Source organism: Gobio gobio, assembly GCF_949357685.1.
Source record: "Gobio gobio genome assembly, chromosome: 16".
NCBI lineage: Eukaryota > Metazoa > Chordata > Actinopteri > Cypriniformes > Gobionidae > Gobio > Gobio gobio.
Window position 1 is genome coordinate 3,391,847 of NC_137109.1, and position 15,056 is coordinate 3,406,902.

General features: G+C 38.2%; 1 protein-coding gene across 2 annotated transcripts in view; it reads right to left on the reverse strand.

Annotated features, from left to right (window-relative positions):
* Positions 1–15,056, reverse strand: part of flt4 (fms related receptor tyrosine kinase 4) — a 125,000-nt gene that overhangs the window by 36,540 nt on the left and 73,404 nt on the right. Inside the window, exons 15-22 of one of the 2 annotated variants that reach the window (XM_079838385.1) lie at positions 10,485–10,616; positions 8,335–8,441; positions 7,972–8,107; positions 7,612–7,716; positions 7,414–7,527; positions 4,898–4,986; positions 4,686–4,803; positions 1,038–1,132 (exon numbers count right to left, since the gene is read on the reverse strand). In XM_079838385.1, the coding sequence (XP_079694511.1) occupies positions 1,038–1,132; positions 4,686–4,803; positions 4,898–4,986; positions 7,414–7,527; positions 7,612–7,716; positions 7,972–8,107; positions 8,335–8,441; positions 10,485–10,616 (896 nt within the window). The remainder of the gene's footprint in view (positions 1–1,037; positions 1,133–4,685; positions 4,804–4,897; positions 4,987–7,413; positions 7,528–7,611; positions 7,717–7,971; positions 8,108–8,334; positions 8,442–10,484; positions 10,617–15,056) is intronic. The other variant, XM_079838386.1, reaches the window with a different exon arrangement.

Consider the following 15,056-nt stretch of genomic DNA (forward strand, 5'->3'; position numbering starts at 1 on the left):
GCTGATAACACATTGTTAACATGAATTGACGTGTAACTAACATGGATTAGCTTATTAATAGCATGTTTTAAAACATTTATAACATGATTAAGAATGCTGTTAGCATATTTTAACATATTGCTAACATAATTTAGCATTTTGCTAGCCTATTTCAACACATTGCAAACGTGATTTAACATGTTGCTAGCATGTTTTAACACATTGCTAACATGATTAAGAATGCTGTTGGCATATTTTAACATATTGCTAACATAATTTAGCATGTTGCTAGCCTATTTCAACACATTGCTAACGTGATGTAACATTTTGCTAGCATGTTTTAACACATTGTTAACATGATTAAGAATTCTATTAGCATATTTTAACATATTGCTAACATAATTTAGCGTTGTTTCTAGCATATTTTAACACATTGTTAACATTATTGAACATGTTTGCTAGCATGTTTTATTACATTGCTAACATGAATTAACATGTTTGCTAATATGATTTAGCACGTTGTTAACATGAAATAGCATGTCGTTAACATGTTTTAACATGTTGCTACCATAAATTAGCATGTTAATATTTTTTTTAAATATTGCTAGCAGGATTTAACATCTTGCTAGCCCATTTAACATGAATTAACATTTTGCTAGAATGAATTAGCACATTGCTAACATGATTTAACAACATTTGTTACCATTAACTAGCACTTTGCTAACATGAATTAGCGCATTGCTAACATGAAAAGAACATGTTTTAACACATTGCTAGCATTAATTAACATGCTGCTAACATTTTAACAAATTAACATGTTACTAGTATGGATTAGCTTGTCAATAACACGTTTTAATAAATTTCTAACATGATTATGTTTTGCTAACATGTTTTAGCATATTGCTAGCATGTGCTAAGCTAGTTGCTAGGCTTTGCTTGCAATAGACACTTGGTGGAGTTTTATGACTTTATCAGAGAGCTAAAGTTCACTGCTGAATCCGCTAATCGCGACTGAGGATCGGAGAGGTGGAGCGGGAGGAAGTCGTTCAGTGATGTACCTTACGAGATGCCAGGAACTCCATCCCTCGTGCCACCTGAAAGCTGTAGCATATCAAGTCCTCTATCGTGAGCGGGGTCTTCCAGAGATCATCCGCTGCAGCCGCGGAAAGAACAAACACAGCGCTTTAATACACTAGAGAACAATTCACATCAGAAGGTTTTCAGATTTAATACAAACGTGTGGGCGATAGCTCAGGTGTAAGTGCTTCTGACGATGTTGCTATTGCCTGAAGTCTTCATAATGTTCTGCTGTTTTAATATGGCTCAGTTTCTCACTAAACTCTTATAGCCCTCTGTGGGATGTTCAGTATGATTTATGCTATCAGAAAAATACTACTTCCCACTTCTGAAGTCGTGATTACTAGTTTGTTAATAGCATGATTTAACACATTGCTAACATGATTTATCATTATGCTAGCATGTTTTAGCACATTGCTATTATGAATCAGCACATTGCTAACATGATTTATTATGCTGCTAGCATGAATTAGCTCATTGTTAACATGATTTATGATGATGCTATCATGAATTAGCTCATTGTTATCAGGAATTAGCATTTTACTAGGATTAATTAGCACATTCCTAACATGATTTAACATTCTGCTTGCATTTTTAGCATGTTTGCTTACATACATTAGCACATTGTTAACATGATTTATCATGTTGCTAGCATTAATTAGCTCATTGTTATCATGAATTAGCATTTTACTAGCAAGAATTAGCACATTCCTAACATGATTTAGCCTTCTGCTAACATGTTTTAACATGTTTGCTTTCATTTTTTACCACATTACTATTACGAATCAGCACATTGCTAACATGATTTATAATGTTGCTACCATGAATTAGCTCATTGTTATCATGAATTAGCATTTTACTAGTGTGAATTAGCACACATTCTTAACATGATTTAGCCTTCTGCTAACATGTTTTAACATGTTTGCTAGGATTTTTTACCACATTACTATTATGAATCAGCACATTGCTAACATGATTTATCATGTTGATAACATGAATTAGAACATTGTTATCATGAATTAGCATTTTACTAGCATGAATTAGCACATTCTTAACATGATTTAGCCTGGTAACATGTTTTAACATGTTTGCTAGCATTTTTTACCACATTACTATTATGAATTAGCACATTGCTAACATGATTTATCATGTTGCTACCATGAATTAGCTCATTGTTATCACGAATTAGCATTTTACTAGTGTGAATTAGCACACATTCCTAACATGATTTAGCCTTCTGCTAACATGTTTTAACATGTTTGCTAGGATTTTTTACCACATTACTATTATGAATTAGCACATTGCTAACATGATTTATCATGTTGCTAGCATGAATTAGCTCATCGTTATCACAGATTAGCATTTTACTAGCATGAATTAGCACATTCCTAACCTGATTTAGCCTGCTTACATGTTTTAACATGTTTGCTAGCATGTTTTACCACATTACTATTATGAATTAGCACATTGCTAACATGATTTATCATGTTGCTACCATGAATTAGCTCATTGTTATCACGAATTAGCATTTTACTAGTGTGAATTAGCACACATTCCTAACATGATTTAGCCTTCTGCTAACATGTTTTAACATGTTTGCTAGGATTTTTTACCACATTACTATTATGAATTAGCACATTGCTAACATGATTTATCATGTTGCTAGCATGAATTAGCTCATCGTTATCACAGATTAGCATTTTACTAGCATGAATTAGCACATTCCTAACCTGATTTAGCCTGCTTACATGTTTTAACATGTTTGCTAGCATGTTTTACCACATTACTATTAGGCTATGAATCAGCACATTGTTAACATGATTTATGATCATGCTAGCATGAATTAGTTAATTGTTATCATGAATTAGCATTTTGCTAGCACGAATTAGCACATTCTTAACATGCTTTATCATTTTTGCTAGCATGAATTAGCACATTGCTAACATGATTTATCATGCTGCTATCATGAATTAGCTCATTGTTAGCATGACTCAGCGTTTTACTATCATGCATTAGCACATTCATAACATGATTTAACATGCTGCTAACATGTTTTAGCATGTTTGCCAGCATTAATTAACACATTTGCTAACATGAATTAACGCATTGCTAGCATGAATTAACATGTTGGTGTGTTTTAGCACGCTGCTATAGAATGAGTTAGCATGCGGTTAACGTTTTAATACATTGCTAGTATGAATTAACATTAGTAGCATGGATTAGTTTGATAATGGCATGTTTTAACACATTGTTAGCATGATTTATCATGTTGCTATCATAAATTAGCTCATTGTTAGCATGAATCAGCGTTTTACTATCATGCATTAGCACATTTCTAACATGAGTTTGTATTCTGCTAACATGTTTTAGCATTTTTGCTAGCATTAATTCACACATTTGCAAACATGAATTAATGCATTGCTAGCATTAATTAACATGTTGGTGTGTTTTAGCACACTGCTATAGCATGCGTTAGCATGCTGCTAATGTTAAATATTTAATACATTACTATTATGAATTAAAATGAGCAGAATGAATTAGTTTGTTTGTGTGATACTAACATGTTTGCTAGCATTAATTAGCACATTGCTAACATGATTTATCATGTTGCTATCATAAATTAGCTAATTGTTAGCATGAATCAGCGTTTTACTATCATGCATTAACACATTTCTAACTTGAGTTTGCATTCTGGTAAAATGTTTTAGCATGTTTGCTAGCATTAATTAACACATTTGACAATATGAATTAACGCATTGCTAGCATGAATTAGCATGTTGATGTGTTTTAGCACGCTGTTATAGCATGAGTTAGCATGCTGCTAACGTTTTAATACATTACTGTTATGAATTAACATAAGCAGAATGGATTAGTTTGTTAATGGCATGTTTTAACACATTGTTAACATTATTTAACTTGTTTTGCTAACATATTTTAACACATGTTGCTAGTATCTTTTAGCACATTGCTAGCATGAATTAGCATGAATCATGTTGCCAGCATGTAAACTATTTGCTTGGCTTTGTTAGCGACAGATAGCATGCTTTAACACATTGCTAGAATTATTTAACATTTTGCTAGCATTTGTTTTAACTAGGGCTGTCAAAAGATTATTCGCATCCAAAATAAAAGTTTGTGTTTACATAATATATGTGTGTGTACTCTGTTAATTATTATTTATATATAAATACACACACATTCATGTATATATTTAAGAAATATTTGCATGTATATACTGTATATACATTTATATAATCTATAATATATATAAATATAAATGTTTTACATATAAAATAATATTTTTTTCTTAAATATATATATGCTTGTGTGTGTATTTATATATAAATAATAATTAACAGAGTACACACACATATATTATGTAAACACAAACTTTTATTTTGGATGTGATTAATCGCGATTAATCTTTTGACAGCCCTAGTTTTAACACATCACTAGCATGTTTTACCACCCTGCTAACATGATTTATGAATTAACATTTTGCTAGCGCGCTGCTACCAAGATTTAGCGCATTGGTAGCATGAATTAACATGTTAGCGTGTTCCAGCACGTTTCTACTTCCCACTTCTGAGGTCGTAATTAGATCTGTATGTGTATATCTGCGCCCTCACCGCGAGACTGCGCCGGCGCGCTGATGCTGGAGGAGGTGGAGGGCTCGTGTTCACGCTGGCCGGCCTGACCCGCTTCAATCATTCGCCGCACCTGACTCTGGGTTTTAGGAGAACGATCCTGCAAACACAAGCTCATGTTACGCCACATCACATCTGAGCTACTACTGACCGTAGTGCTTATTCTTCATGTTATAAACGTGAGCGTCTCTCACCCGGTATGGAAGGAAAAACTCCCTCTTGGCACGCAGGAAGTTGGAGAGATTTCCATATTTGCAATATTCCACTATAACCATGAGAGGACCTGACGATCAGATTGAACACAGAGGTTTAGAGACAAAGCAGATAAACAGACTGAGGGACACAATTAAACAATAAAGTTTGAAAGGCTGTGGCTATTTTCACACTAGCTGGTGAACGCCTATTGTAATCGCTGGTGTTCTTATTATTACTCTTCTTCTTCCGCTCTTGAGTCTATGGCCGCCCATAGAACCACTTGCAGGAAACTTGTGAAATTTGGCACACTGATAGAAGACAGTCTGAACTGTCAGCATAGCAAATTTGGAGTCTCTAACACAATCCCTCTAGCACCACCACCTGTCCAAATTTTTGTGCTAAAAACTTTTGAAACGATTTTCGATTGCATCCTATGACGCCATTTTCCGTCTTTAAATGTTTTCCGCCATTTTGAATTTTCTGAAAAATCAACATTTTCAAACTACTCCTAGGGCGTTGTTCCGATTTTCACGAAAATTTAACCAGATCATCTTCAGACCATGCCGAAAAAAAGTTATGGAATTCAAGTTGATTCGTCAAACCGTTCTTGAATAACGCGCAAACAAATTCGACGAAGAGCGCACCAAAAAGAACGCGAGGCTATATCTCCACAATGCTTTAGTGTATTCTGACCACACTTGGTGTGTGTTATGACAACCAATACCTGAAGCTACCTGAACAGTTTCAGCACAGTGCCACCTAGTGGCCAGGAGCTATGAACATTTTAATTTGCGTATAACTTCTGGTTTGGTCAAAAATCACAAAACTGGTCTCTTTAGATTTAGTGTAGCATAATGAGTCGAACGATACCCAATATCGGCCATTTTGGGCGTCAGCCAGGGGCGATTCTAGGGTTTTCATTTTAGGGCGGCTCAGCCCCCAGTGAGGGTATGCAAAAAAAATTGCTAAGACTTTAGTTTAGGGTCCAATTCTCACTATTAACTAGTAGCTTATTAGTATGCATATTAGGATATTGGCTGCTTATTATTTCGTTTCGGGGGCATGGCCCCTAAAGACATTTTTTATTTTTATGATCAACATATCTGCATTTTAAGATGTTCTGAAAAAATGTGTCCAAAAAATGTGAAAACAATAGCTTGAAAACCATGTCAGTGGGCAGATATGACTGATAAAGTTTTTTTCATTTTTGTCAGTGAAGAAAGTCAACATATGTTTAACTGATATTTATATGTTTTATGAATCATTTTCGAAGGCTAACAGGAAAGCTAGGTAACTAAGTTTATTAAATTAATTCACAATATGCACACATTCATTACTAATCTTATGCCCAATACAGGCTGAAAAAAGCTGAACTTTTTTATTTACTGAATGCTACAAATGGAATTATTAATTTACAATATGCACACATTCGTTACTATTAATCTTATGCCTAATCTGAAGAAAACGGCTTAGTTAATATTTCTTGTTTGTTAATTATATTATAAATGACATTAGGCCTTTTTCAAATCAAAATGGCGAAATTAGACAAAAGTTTATTAATTTGCCTGAATATTTTTGTCATTTGTTTATCATTTCTGACTTAAAGAAGCAGCTCAAATATGAAATGTTTAGTTTAGCTTCATATCTCTCACTTGACATCGAGTCGCGCTGCTAAGATTCGTGCTCAGCCTCAGCAGCTTCTGTGAACATAAAGCCCGCCTACTCTGATTTGATTGGTTTTCTCCAATATGTTGACATTGACGAGCGGTGACAGACCAATGAGAGCTCAGATCAACACACACACACACACACACACACACCTCTGCTTCTGACGTGCGCTCTGCTCGGATTGAAGAACACACTGATTAACGCAGATGATTAATGGGCGTCCCTAGGCCCCCCTAAAAAGGGCCTAGTGACGCCCATTGCTCAGCCATTTTGAAAATGTTGTAAAATGCTATATTTCACGAACGCATTGGCGTATCGTTATGAAACTCGGTGTGTGTCATCGGTGACGGTACTCTAAAAGTTTCGGGGCAGCACCCCCTTGTGGTCAAAAGTTATGATGAAGCTTCCAAAAATGCGAATAACTTTTAATCAAATTAGCCTATTGCAATGAAACAGGTCTTTTCTTGGGTCATGCCGAGAACATAAATACCAATTTTGCCATAGTCGGCCAAACTTCCTGTCCGCCATTTTGATTTTCTTTAAAAATTTACTTTTCATACTCCTCCTAGATAATTTGTTTGATTTTCACCAAAATCGAGTCGTATCATCTTCAGACATTGCCGACACATAGTTATTGATTTCGTGTCGATATTCAAAGCGGTTTTTGTAAAGCGCAGCAACAAAGTTGCTGCATCATGCCAAAACAACTCTCTGCAATGCTTTGGCATATCGACACCAAACGTTGCATGTGTCATTGTCACCTCACTCTGACCACACACATCAATCTGAGATCACCAAATCCGCATCCAGGAACAAAAGTATCAGTTCTATAATGGTGCATCCATACCGTTGGGTTTGGTACATGCTCCGAGAAGGTTGACCACATTGAGATGGTTTCCGATATGAATGAGGATCTTGAGTTCGGACATCAGCGCTTTGTGTTCGCTGGCTGTGGCTCCCTCTGTCATACACAAAAGTTTAGTAAACGCATGTCAAAGTCAATGTGCATTTCTGTATTCGCTGCAGTTTAAGGGGAAGATCGAACCTTTCAGCATCTTGACAGCCACTGTGTTTGAAGAGGATTTCGTGTCATGTCCAAAGATAGAAGCTTCAATCACCTTCCCGAAAGCTCCGTGCCCGAGCACCTTCCCTGCAAACATGGACAAGGGTCAGGTGATATCAAAATACCTCGGGTAACAACTGTAAGTAGTCCTCCAGCTAAGCTTAACATATTTCATTCACATTCCCATAGATCTCAGGTCAAGCCTAATGTTGAATTAAGACTCCCCTGAGAAAATATCTAGGAAAATGCTTTAATTCTGGGATGCAAGCCATGAGTGTTCTGCATTTGTGCCAAGCTGAATCCTATATCAGAGCTGTTGAAATGACGGATCTGTGAGAGTACCGAGGCACAGGCGGTCTCTGGATATCTCCCACTGGCTGGAGTCGTACGGCAGGTATTCACACTGCTCCTCGAGAGGCACTTCCCCCGGGTCCATGATGATGGACAGATAGCCCGTCTTGATATCGGCTGGGTTCACCTGCAGGACAACATCATAACAATTACAGCTGGATGATCCCGCAGCCTATTAAGAGCGCAGAAACAGCCAGCCCGGGGCCGGCAGAACTGCTGACTCCACTACTCATGCTGATATGAAGGCAAGGCATTGTTGATGTAATTGCATATTGTTATGGAAAAGCCTTGCAGACATCAGAGTACAAATCTTGAATTGCTACATTCTGGCGAGCTGTAAAGGGAAAGGCTGACCCGCTTCACGTTGCAGAAGATGACGAGGAGAAGGACCCAGAAGAAGATGGCGATGACTCCCGTCCCGATGAGAATCACTATTTCTACATTGGTCTTGTCATCAGAGCCTGGCAGACAAAACATGTTAGCGTATTAAAGCTTAGAACTGATATACGTAAAAGCTAACGTTTGTTTTGCAAAATCAAAACTCTCATGATAAAGAGTGACAAATATGATTTTCTGTTGATTGTTTTTCACCAAAGAAAGAAATGCGATAAAATTTAATTTTTAAGTTATTATATTACACGTAATATTACATAAAATGGGATTTACGTATTAGCTAAAAAAACATTCTGCTTTTACAATATTATTGCGTATTTCACGATTTTAATATGAAAATATATTACTGTATTGTTCAGAATAAAAGACAACCCTGATTATAAAGACGAATTTTCATACTGCATGTTTTTCATATTTAAATTTTTGTATTGAAAGTATGGTAAATACTGGTAAAATGTATCAACGATCACTTAAAAATAAACACTTTTTGGCATACCATAAAACCATCTGAATTATATAACAATTAGGCTATGGAAAACCAAACTTTCATTAACAATACAAGTGAAATCTGGGCACCGTCTTATGTTTTAAAATCACGTGCGTTGTAAGTTTGGTCCTGTCAGCGAGGCACGCACACATGACAGTCACGCGGCTCTTATGGTGCGTTCACACCAGACGAGATTGAAGCGTTAAGCGCAAGTGATTTACATGTTAACTCAATGCAAAGACGCGAATAGACATTCTGCGGCGTGAATGACGTGATGTGCGCGAATGACAGCGCAAATTGAGCGTTTGACGCGCGAAACGAGTGATTCGCCCGAATCGCGCAAGTTGAAAAATCGGAACTTTGCCGGATATTCGTGCCGCGTTAAACAATCAGGAGCTTGCTCCAGTAGTGACAACAATGAGGACAAAATCATATGTGGATACCCGGAGCTGTACGATACATCTTCATACTTTATAGAAACAGGAATAAAGAGGATCTTGCTTGGAAGAAAGTGAGTGAGGAGGTCGGACAGTCTGGTAAGTTGTAGAAAACGCTCTTTACTCAATTTGAGCTCTACATAGGCTATTAAGACTACAAGCTAGCTAAAGCCGGCAAATTGAGCTTATTCAACGTATTTTAAAACAATCCATGTCAGCCATTTCACAATGAGACGAGCCGCTGGCAGAAGCCCCTCCCATGATGCGAATTCACGTCTGTTGTGAAGTGAATGTCACGCGCGAATGAAGCGAGTAAACTCAAAACTACGCACAAATAGCGCGATTTATTCACGCAAGTCACGTCTGGTGTGAACGCACCATTAGACGCTAAGCTTTTCTTTGACTGTTTGCGTTTTTAATACCGTCTTTTTGCGCTCGCGGTCTTCTAACATTACGCTCTCACACACCGTAGTTCTCTGTTTATATGTGTATTTGGCGCCACCTATTGTTGTGGGTGTATTATTGACATGTAAAAGTCAAGATCCTGAATATAAGACAAACCTGTTTTTTCGTATGTATTTCTAAGAAATATGTCTTATATACGGAACAATGAGGTAATACACAAATGTTTCAATGGTGAAGAAGTGATGCATGAAGGTTAAAAAAGACTAAATTCAAAAGGTGCAGTTTAGGGTACGTTTACACGACAGCAATGTACTAAAGACAGAACGTATAGATGACAACGTTGTCAAAACAATCCACGTTACAGCTAAAAGCGCTGTATTCTGCTGTCAGGCCAGTAGATGGCGATGTCACTTTGTAAAGAAACACAACGACGTTTAGACGACAATGCTATCGTTTTCAAAAACGTGCAATTTGAAACTCGTTTTCAAACGTCTGTGTTTTCATGCCCTCAAAACTGTAGTCAAGTAAATGAACAGACATAAAATGTTTCAGGTTTTAGATGAAAACGGTGTCATGTAAAAGCCCCATTAGTTAAGGTGTACTACTTAAAGTTAGCTTCGGGATATTTAAGAATAGAAGTCAAAGGGTGAAGCCCCCACCATCATATAAAACAAAAGTGTGTGTTAGTCTGAGTATGAGCTTGTACCTACTGTTTATGTTCTACTAATTAACTTGAAGTGTATACTACAGCGCCACCTAGCGCACGAGAGAGAGGTTCTCACCGATGACGGACACCGTGGCGGAGGAGTTAACGCAGCCCCTCTGGTTGCAGGCGGTGCAGGTGTACAGACCGGCGTCTTCCTCTCGCACTCGCTGAATGCTGAGAGTCTGATTGGAGTCCTGAAGGAGGATCCCTGTACACATCCACACAACGGTCAAACACACAATCTGACAGCCTGACAGCTGTGGCTTCTCTTACGGTTTAGAGCCTGTGATATTCTTCATTCATTAACACCTTCAGAAAACAGTCCGTTTTTAGCCCTATATGCCCCTGAACTGGTTCAACAAGAAACGGTGTACAAAATTAACTTATATAAACCAGGCCAAAAATGTGAATGAGCGAGTTATTTTTGCATATGGGTAGTCCCTCTTAAAAATAAACGGGGTTTTGATGCCACAGAAGAACCATATTTGGTTCCTCAAAGGGATCAGTTCTTAAAAGAACCATTATTTTCTTGTGAAGAACCGTTTAAAAAACCTAAAGAAACATTGCTGCAAATAAAGAAGTGTGCGCTTGAAACGTTTGTGATCAACTCTTAATCCACCAACTTTTCTGTCTTCGGTTCTTTGTCGAATTACTCAAAATCAAATCCAAGATGTCCTGTGGGTCACCAGACACAATTTCAAGCAGTCATGAACTGAGAAGTCAGATTTTCCTTGAGCTTTTGACATATTAGAGGTCATCATACTATAAGAATATCCTGTATGGAAACCTCCTTCTTAGTCCAAAAACAGCTTTTATTGTAACCAAGCCTATAATAGATGGTGAAAGAGTGCCTCTGCAGAAGAAGATCAACGCCCACTTCATCAGCGCAGCTTTGGCCCCGCCCACTGGAGTGTTAGTGAGATGACGAGGAGAGAAGAGCGATTAAAAATAACATACCCTTCCAAAGGATCCTAATGCTAGGATATTTTGAATATATTTTCAACAATGTGAATGTCTCAGTTGAGCATTATTCATTTGTATTTACGATACTTTTAGGTAATGCCACAACATGTGAGTAACCGTGTTAATTCTAATCACTTTTCACAATTGGTTAATCTTTAGAGCTGTAATAGTAAAATAAAAAGTTTTTTTGAGAGTTCCACATGTAAAACTAGCTATTTCATATGCAAAGATGTCAGCCAATCACAGCAGTGGGCGTCTACACTAAAGTCTCACAGCGGCCAATCACAGCAGTGGGCGTCTACACTGAAGTCTCACAGCGGCCAATCACAGCAGTGGGCGTTTACAGTGAAGTCTCACAGCGGCCAATCACAGCAGTGGGCGTCTACACTGAAGTCTCACAGCGGCCAATCACAGCAGTGGGCGTTTACAGTGAAGTCTCACAGCGGCCAATCACAGCAGTGGGCGTTTACACTGAAGTCTCACAGCGGCCAATCACAGCAGTGGGCGTTTACACTGAAGTCTCACAGCGGCCAATCACAGCAGTGGGCGTTTACAGTGAAGTCTCACAGCGGCCAATCACAGCAGTGGGCGTTTACACTGAAGTCTCACAGCGGCCAATCACAGCAGTGGGCGTTTACACTGAAGTCTCACAGCGGCCAATCACAGCAGTGGGCGTCTACACTAAAGTCTCACAGCGGCCAGTCACAGCAGTGGGCGTTTACACTGAAGTCTCACAGTGGCCAATCACAGCAGTGGGCATTTACACTGAAGTCTCACAGCAGCCAATCACAGCAGTGGGCGTTTACAGTGAAGTCTCACAGCGGCCAATCACAGCAGTGGGCGTCTACACTGAAGTCTCACAGGAGCCAAACACAGCAGTGGGCGTCTACACTTAAGTCTCACAGCAGCCAATCACAGCAGTGGGCGTCTACACTTAAGTCTCACAGCAGCCAATCACAGCAGTGGGCGTCTACACTTAAGTCTCACAGCAGCCAATCACAGCAGTGGGCGTCTACACTTAAGTCTCACAGCAGCCAATCACAGCAGTGGGCGTCTACACTTAAGTCTCACAGCAGCCAATCACAGCAGTGGGCTTTTACACTGAAGTCTCACAGCAGCCAATCACAGCAGTGGGCGTCTACACTTAAGTCTCACAGCGGCCAATCACAGCAGTGGGCGTTTACAGTGAAGTCTCACAGCAGCCAATCACATTTAAAACATAAATATTACCATATTATTATATAATCCTCATTTTAATGGACCTCACGTAAGCTGTCATTTTACTGTCACATATAGTAAATAATAATAATAATAATAATAATAGTCAAATAGTCAAATAATTGAGTTCCGCGTAGGTTTAACATGATAATAAGTAGCGTTTAATTACACGTTCAGGATCATCTATTTTCAGTGAATGTGCGAGACTTTAGATTCAGAAGCGTATGGACATCTGTGGATTGACTGAGCTACTCTAACACATTCCAGTCACACACTCCTGCTAATAGCTAACTCTTGAACTCGGTTTGCTCCCGATATAATATCCTCCCCATAACACCTTTCCACAAACCGTACATGCAGCGCATGTGAATTCACTTACAGCCCACTATCAGCCCACACACACATTCCCAGAGCTGTGTGTATAGCAGTGTAGCGCAGTCCAGCGGCCCACCCAGCGCATCAGCGTCAATGCATTGTGCTTTACTTCAGGACTGGAATTCAATCAGTGTGTGAGAGAGAGTGTGTTAGTATGTGCTCATGAGTAAGTGTGTTCCTATTCAAATGTGCTAAGCTAGAGGGCATTGCTGTGGTGTATAATGTAATCTGTGATGGGATTGTTTGGAAATAGTACATTTATGTTAATCTGAAGGAGGGCTGAACAACATGCGCAGAAAAGGAGAAGGAATCAAGTTGAAGAAACTGGTGAACATGCTATATCAAATTCAAAATTACATAGCGTGATAAATACGTTTTTTGCTTGCCCGGTTCCCCTTTATAGACAAAAAAGTAATAATACATTTTTAGGTATAATGTACTTATTGTGTTGATGTATTGTAAAACACTTGTGCTGCTGAGGCGGGATGGGAATCAGGGTGATCGATCATTATCGGCCGATAATAGCTTTATATAGTTTGATTGGTGGTCTCTATAAAGGCCGATCACATGACGCAAAACTCGTGAGACAGTTTTCTATGCGCAGCTAAAATTTGATATTTTAAATATTTTGTTTAAACGTTCAATAACAAAGACAACTACGCTTTTTTAGACAATACGTTATTTTGAAAATGTAATGGTCATATTTTTTTTTTTTGTATTTTAATATATGTTACTTACATTGTATTTAAAATTTGTCACTTTAAAACAACTAGAAAAACGAATTAATTAATTAATAAATGCGTCAGCTGTCACAGTTGGTTTTGGGTTTTATTTTGAAGTTTATTATCATAGTCATGTTTCCTGGTTCTTGTCATGTGATCTCCTTGCCCTTTTGTGATCATGTGCTTCCCTAGTTTCATGTGTCTTGGTTCTGATTGGTTTCCTTCTCTATGTGTCATGTTCTCATTGGTTGGTCTTGTCATGTGTCTATAGTTCTCATTGGTTCATTGTCTTGTCATGTGGTCTAGTTCTGGTTGTTCATTGGTTGCCATAGTCATGTGCTTCCCTAGTCTCTGTATATAGTCCTCATGTTTGCCTTGTCAGTTGCTCGAGTATTGTTCCCTGTAAACCCGCTAGTCTAAAGTCTAAGTCAAGTCAAGTCAAGTCTAAGTTCAGTCTAAGTCAAGTCCAGTCCAGTCCAGTCTATGTCAAGTCAAGTCAAGTCAAGTCAAGTCAAGTCAAGTCAAAGTTCAGTCTAAGTCAAGTCCAGTCAAATCAAATCAAATCAAATCAAATCAAATCAAATCAAATCAAATCAAATCAAGTCAAGTCAAAGTTCAGTCTAAGTCAAGTCTAAGTCAAGTCCAGTCTAAGTCAAGTCCAGTCTAAGTCAAGTCAAGTCAAGTCTAAGTCAAATCAAGTCAAGTCAAGTCAAGTCAAGTCAAGTCAAGTCAAGTCAAGTCAAGTCAAGTCAAAGTTCAGTCTAAGTCAAGTCTAAGTCCATTCAAATCAAATCAAATCAAGTCTAAGTCAAGTCCAGTCCAGTCCAGTCCAGTCCAGTCCAGTCAAAGTCAAGTCAAGTCAAGTCAAATCAAGTCAAAATTCAGTCTAAGTCAAGTCAAGTCAAGTCTAAGTCTAAGTCTAAGTCCAGTCTAAGTCAAGTCTAAGTCCAGTCTAAGTCAAGCCTAAGTCTAAGTCCAGTCTAAGTCTAGTCTAGTCTAGTCTAGTCTAGTCCAGTCTAAGTCTAGTCTAGTCTAGTCTAGTCTAGTCTAGTATTATAGTCTAGTCTAAATCAAGTCAAGTCATTGTTTCTGTTTGCTCACTTTGGATGTTTTGTATTCAATAAAACTACACTTGTGTTCATCTACACTTGCCTCCAGTGGATCTCTACATTACATCAGCGCATTGAGAGCTTGAGAGCGAAACGTTCACTCAAAAGTTTCCCCCAAAAACACATTCTATAATCAGTGACTTAACTTTAAGATCGAGTTCAGTTGGTTTGTGCTGTGTGTGTGTGAATTTTTGACAAATGACGAGTAAAATTGCTTCAGTAGATTCACCGGTCTGGCAGTTCTAGCAGGTGTGTGAAGAC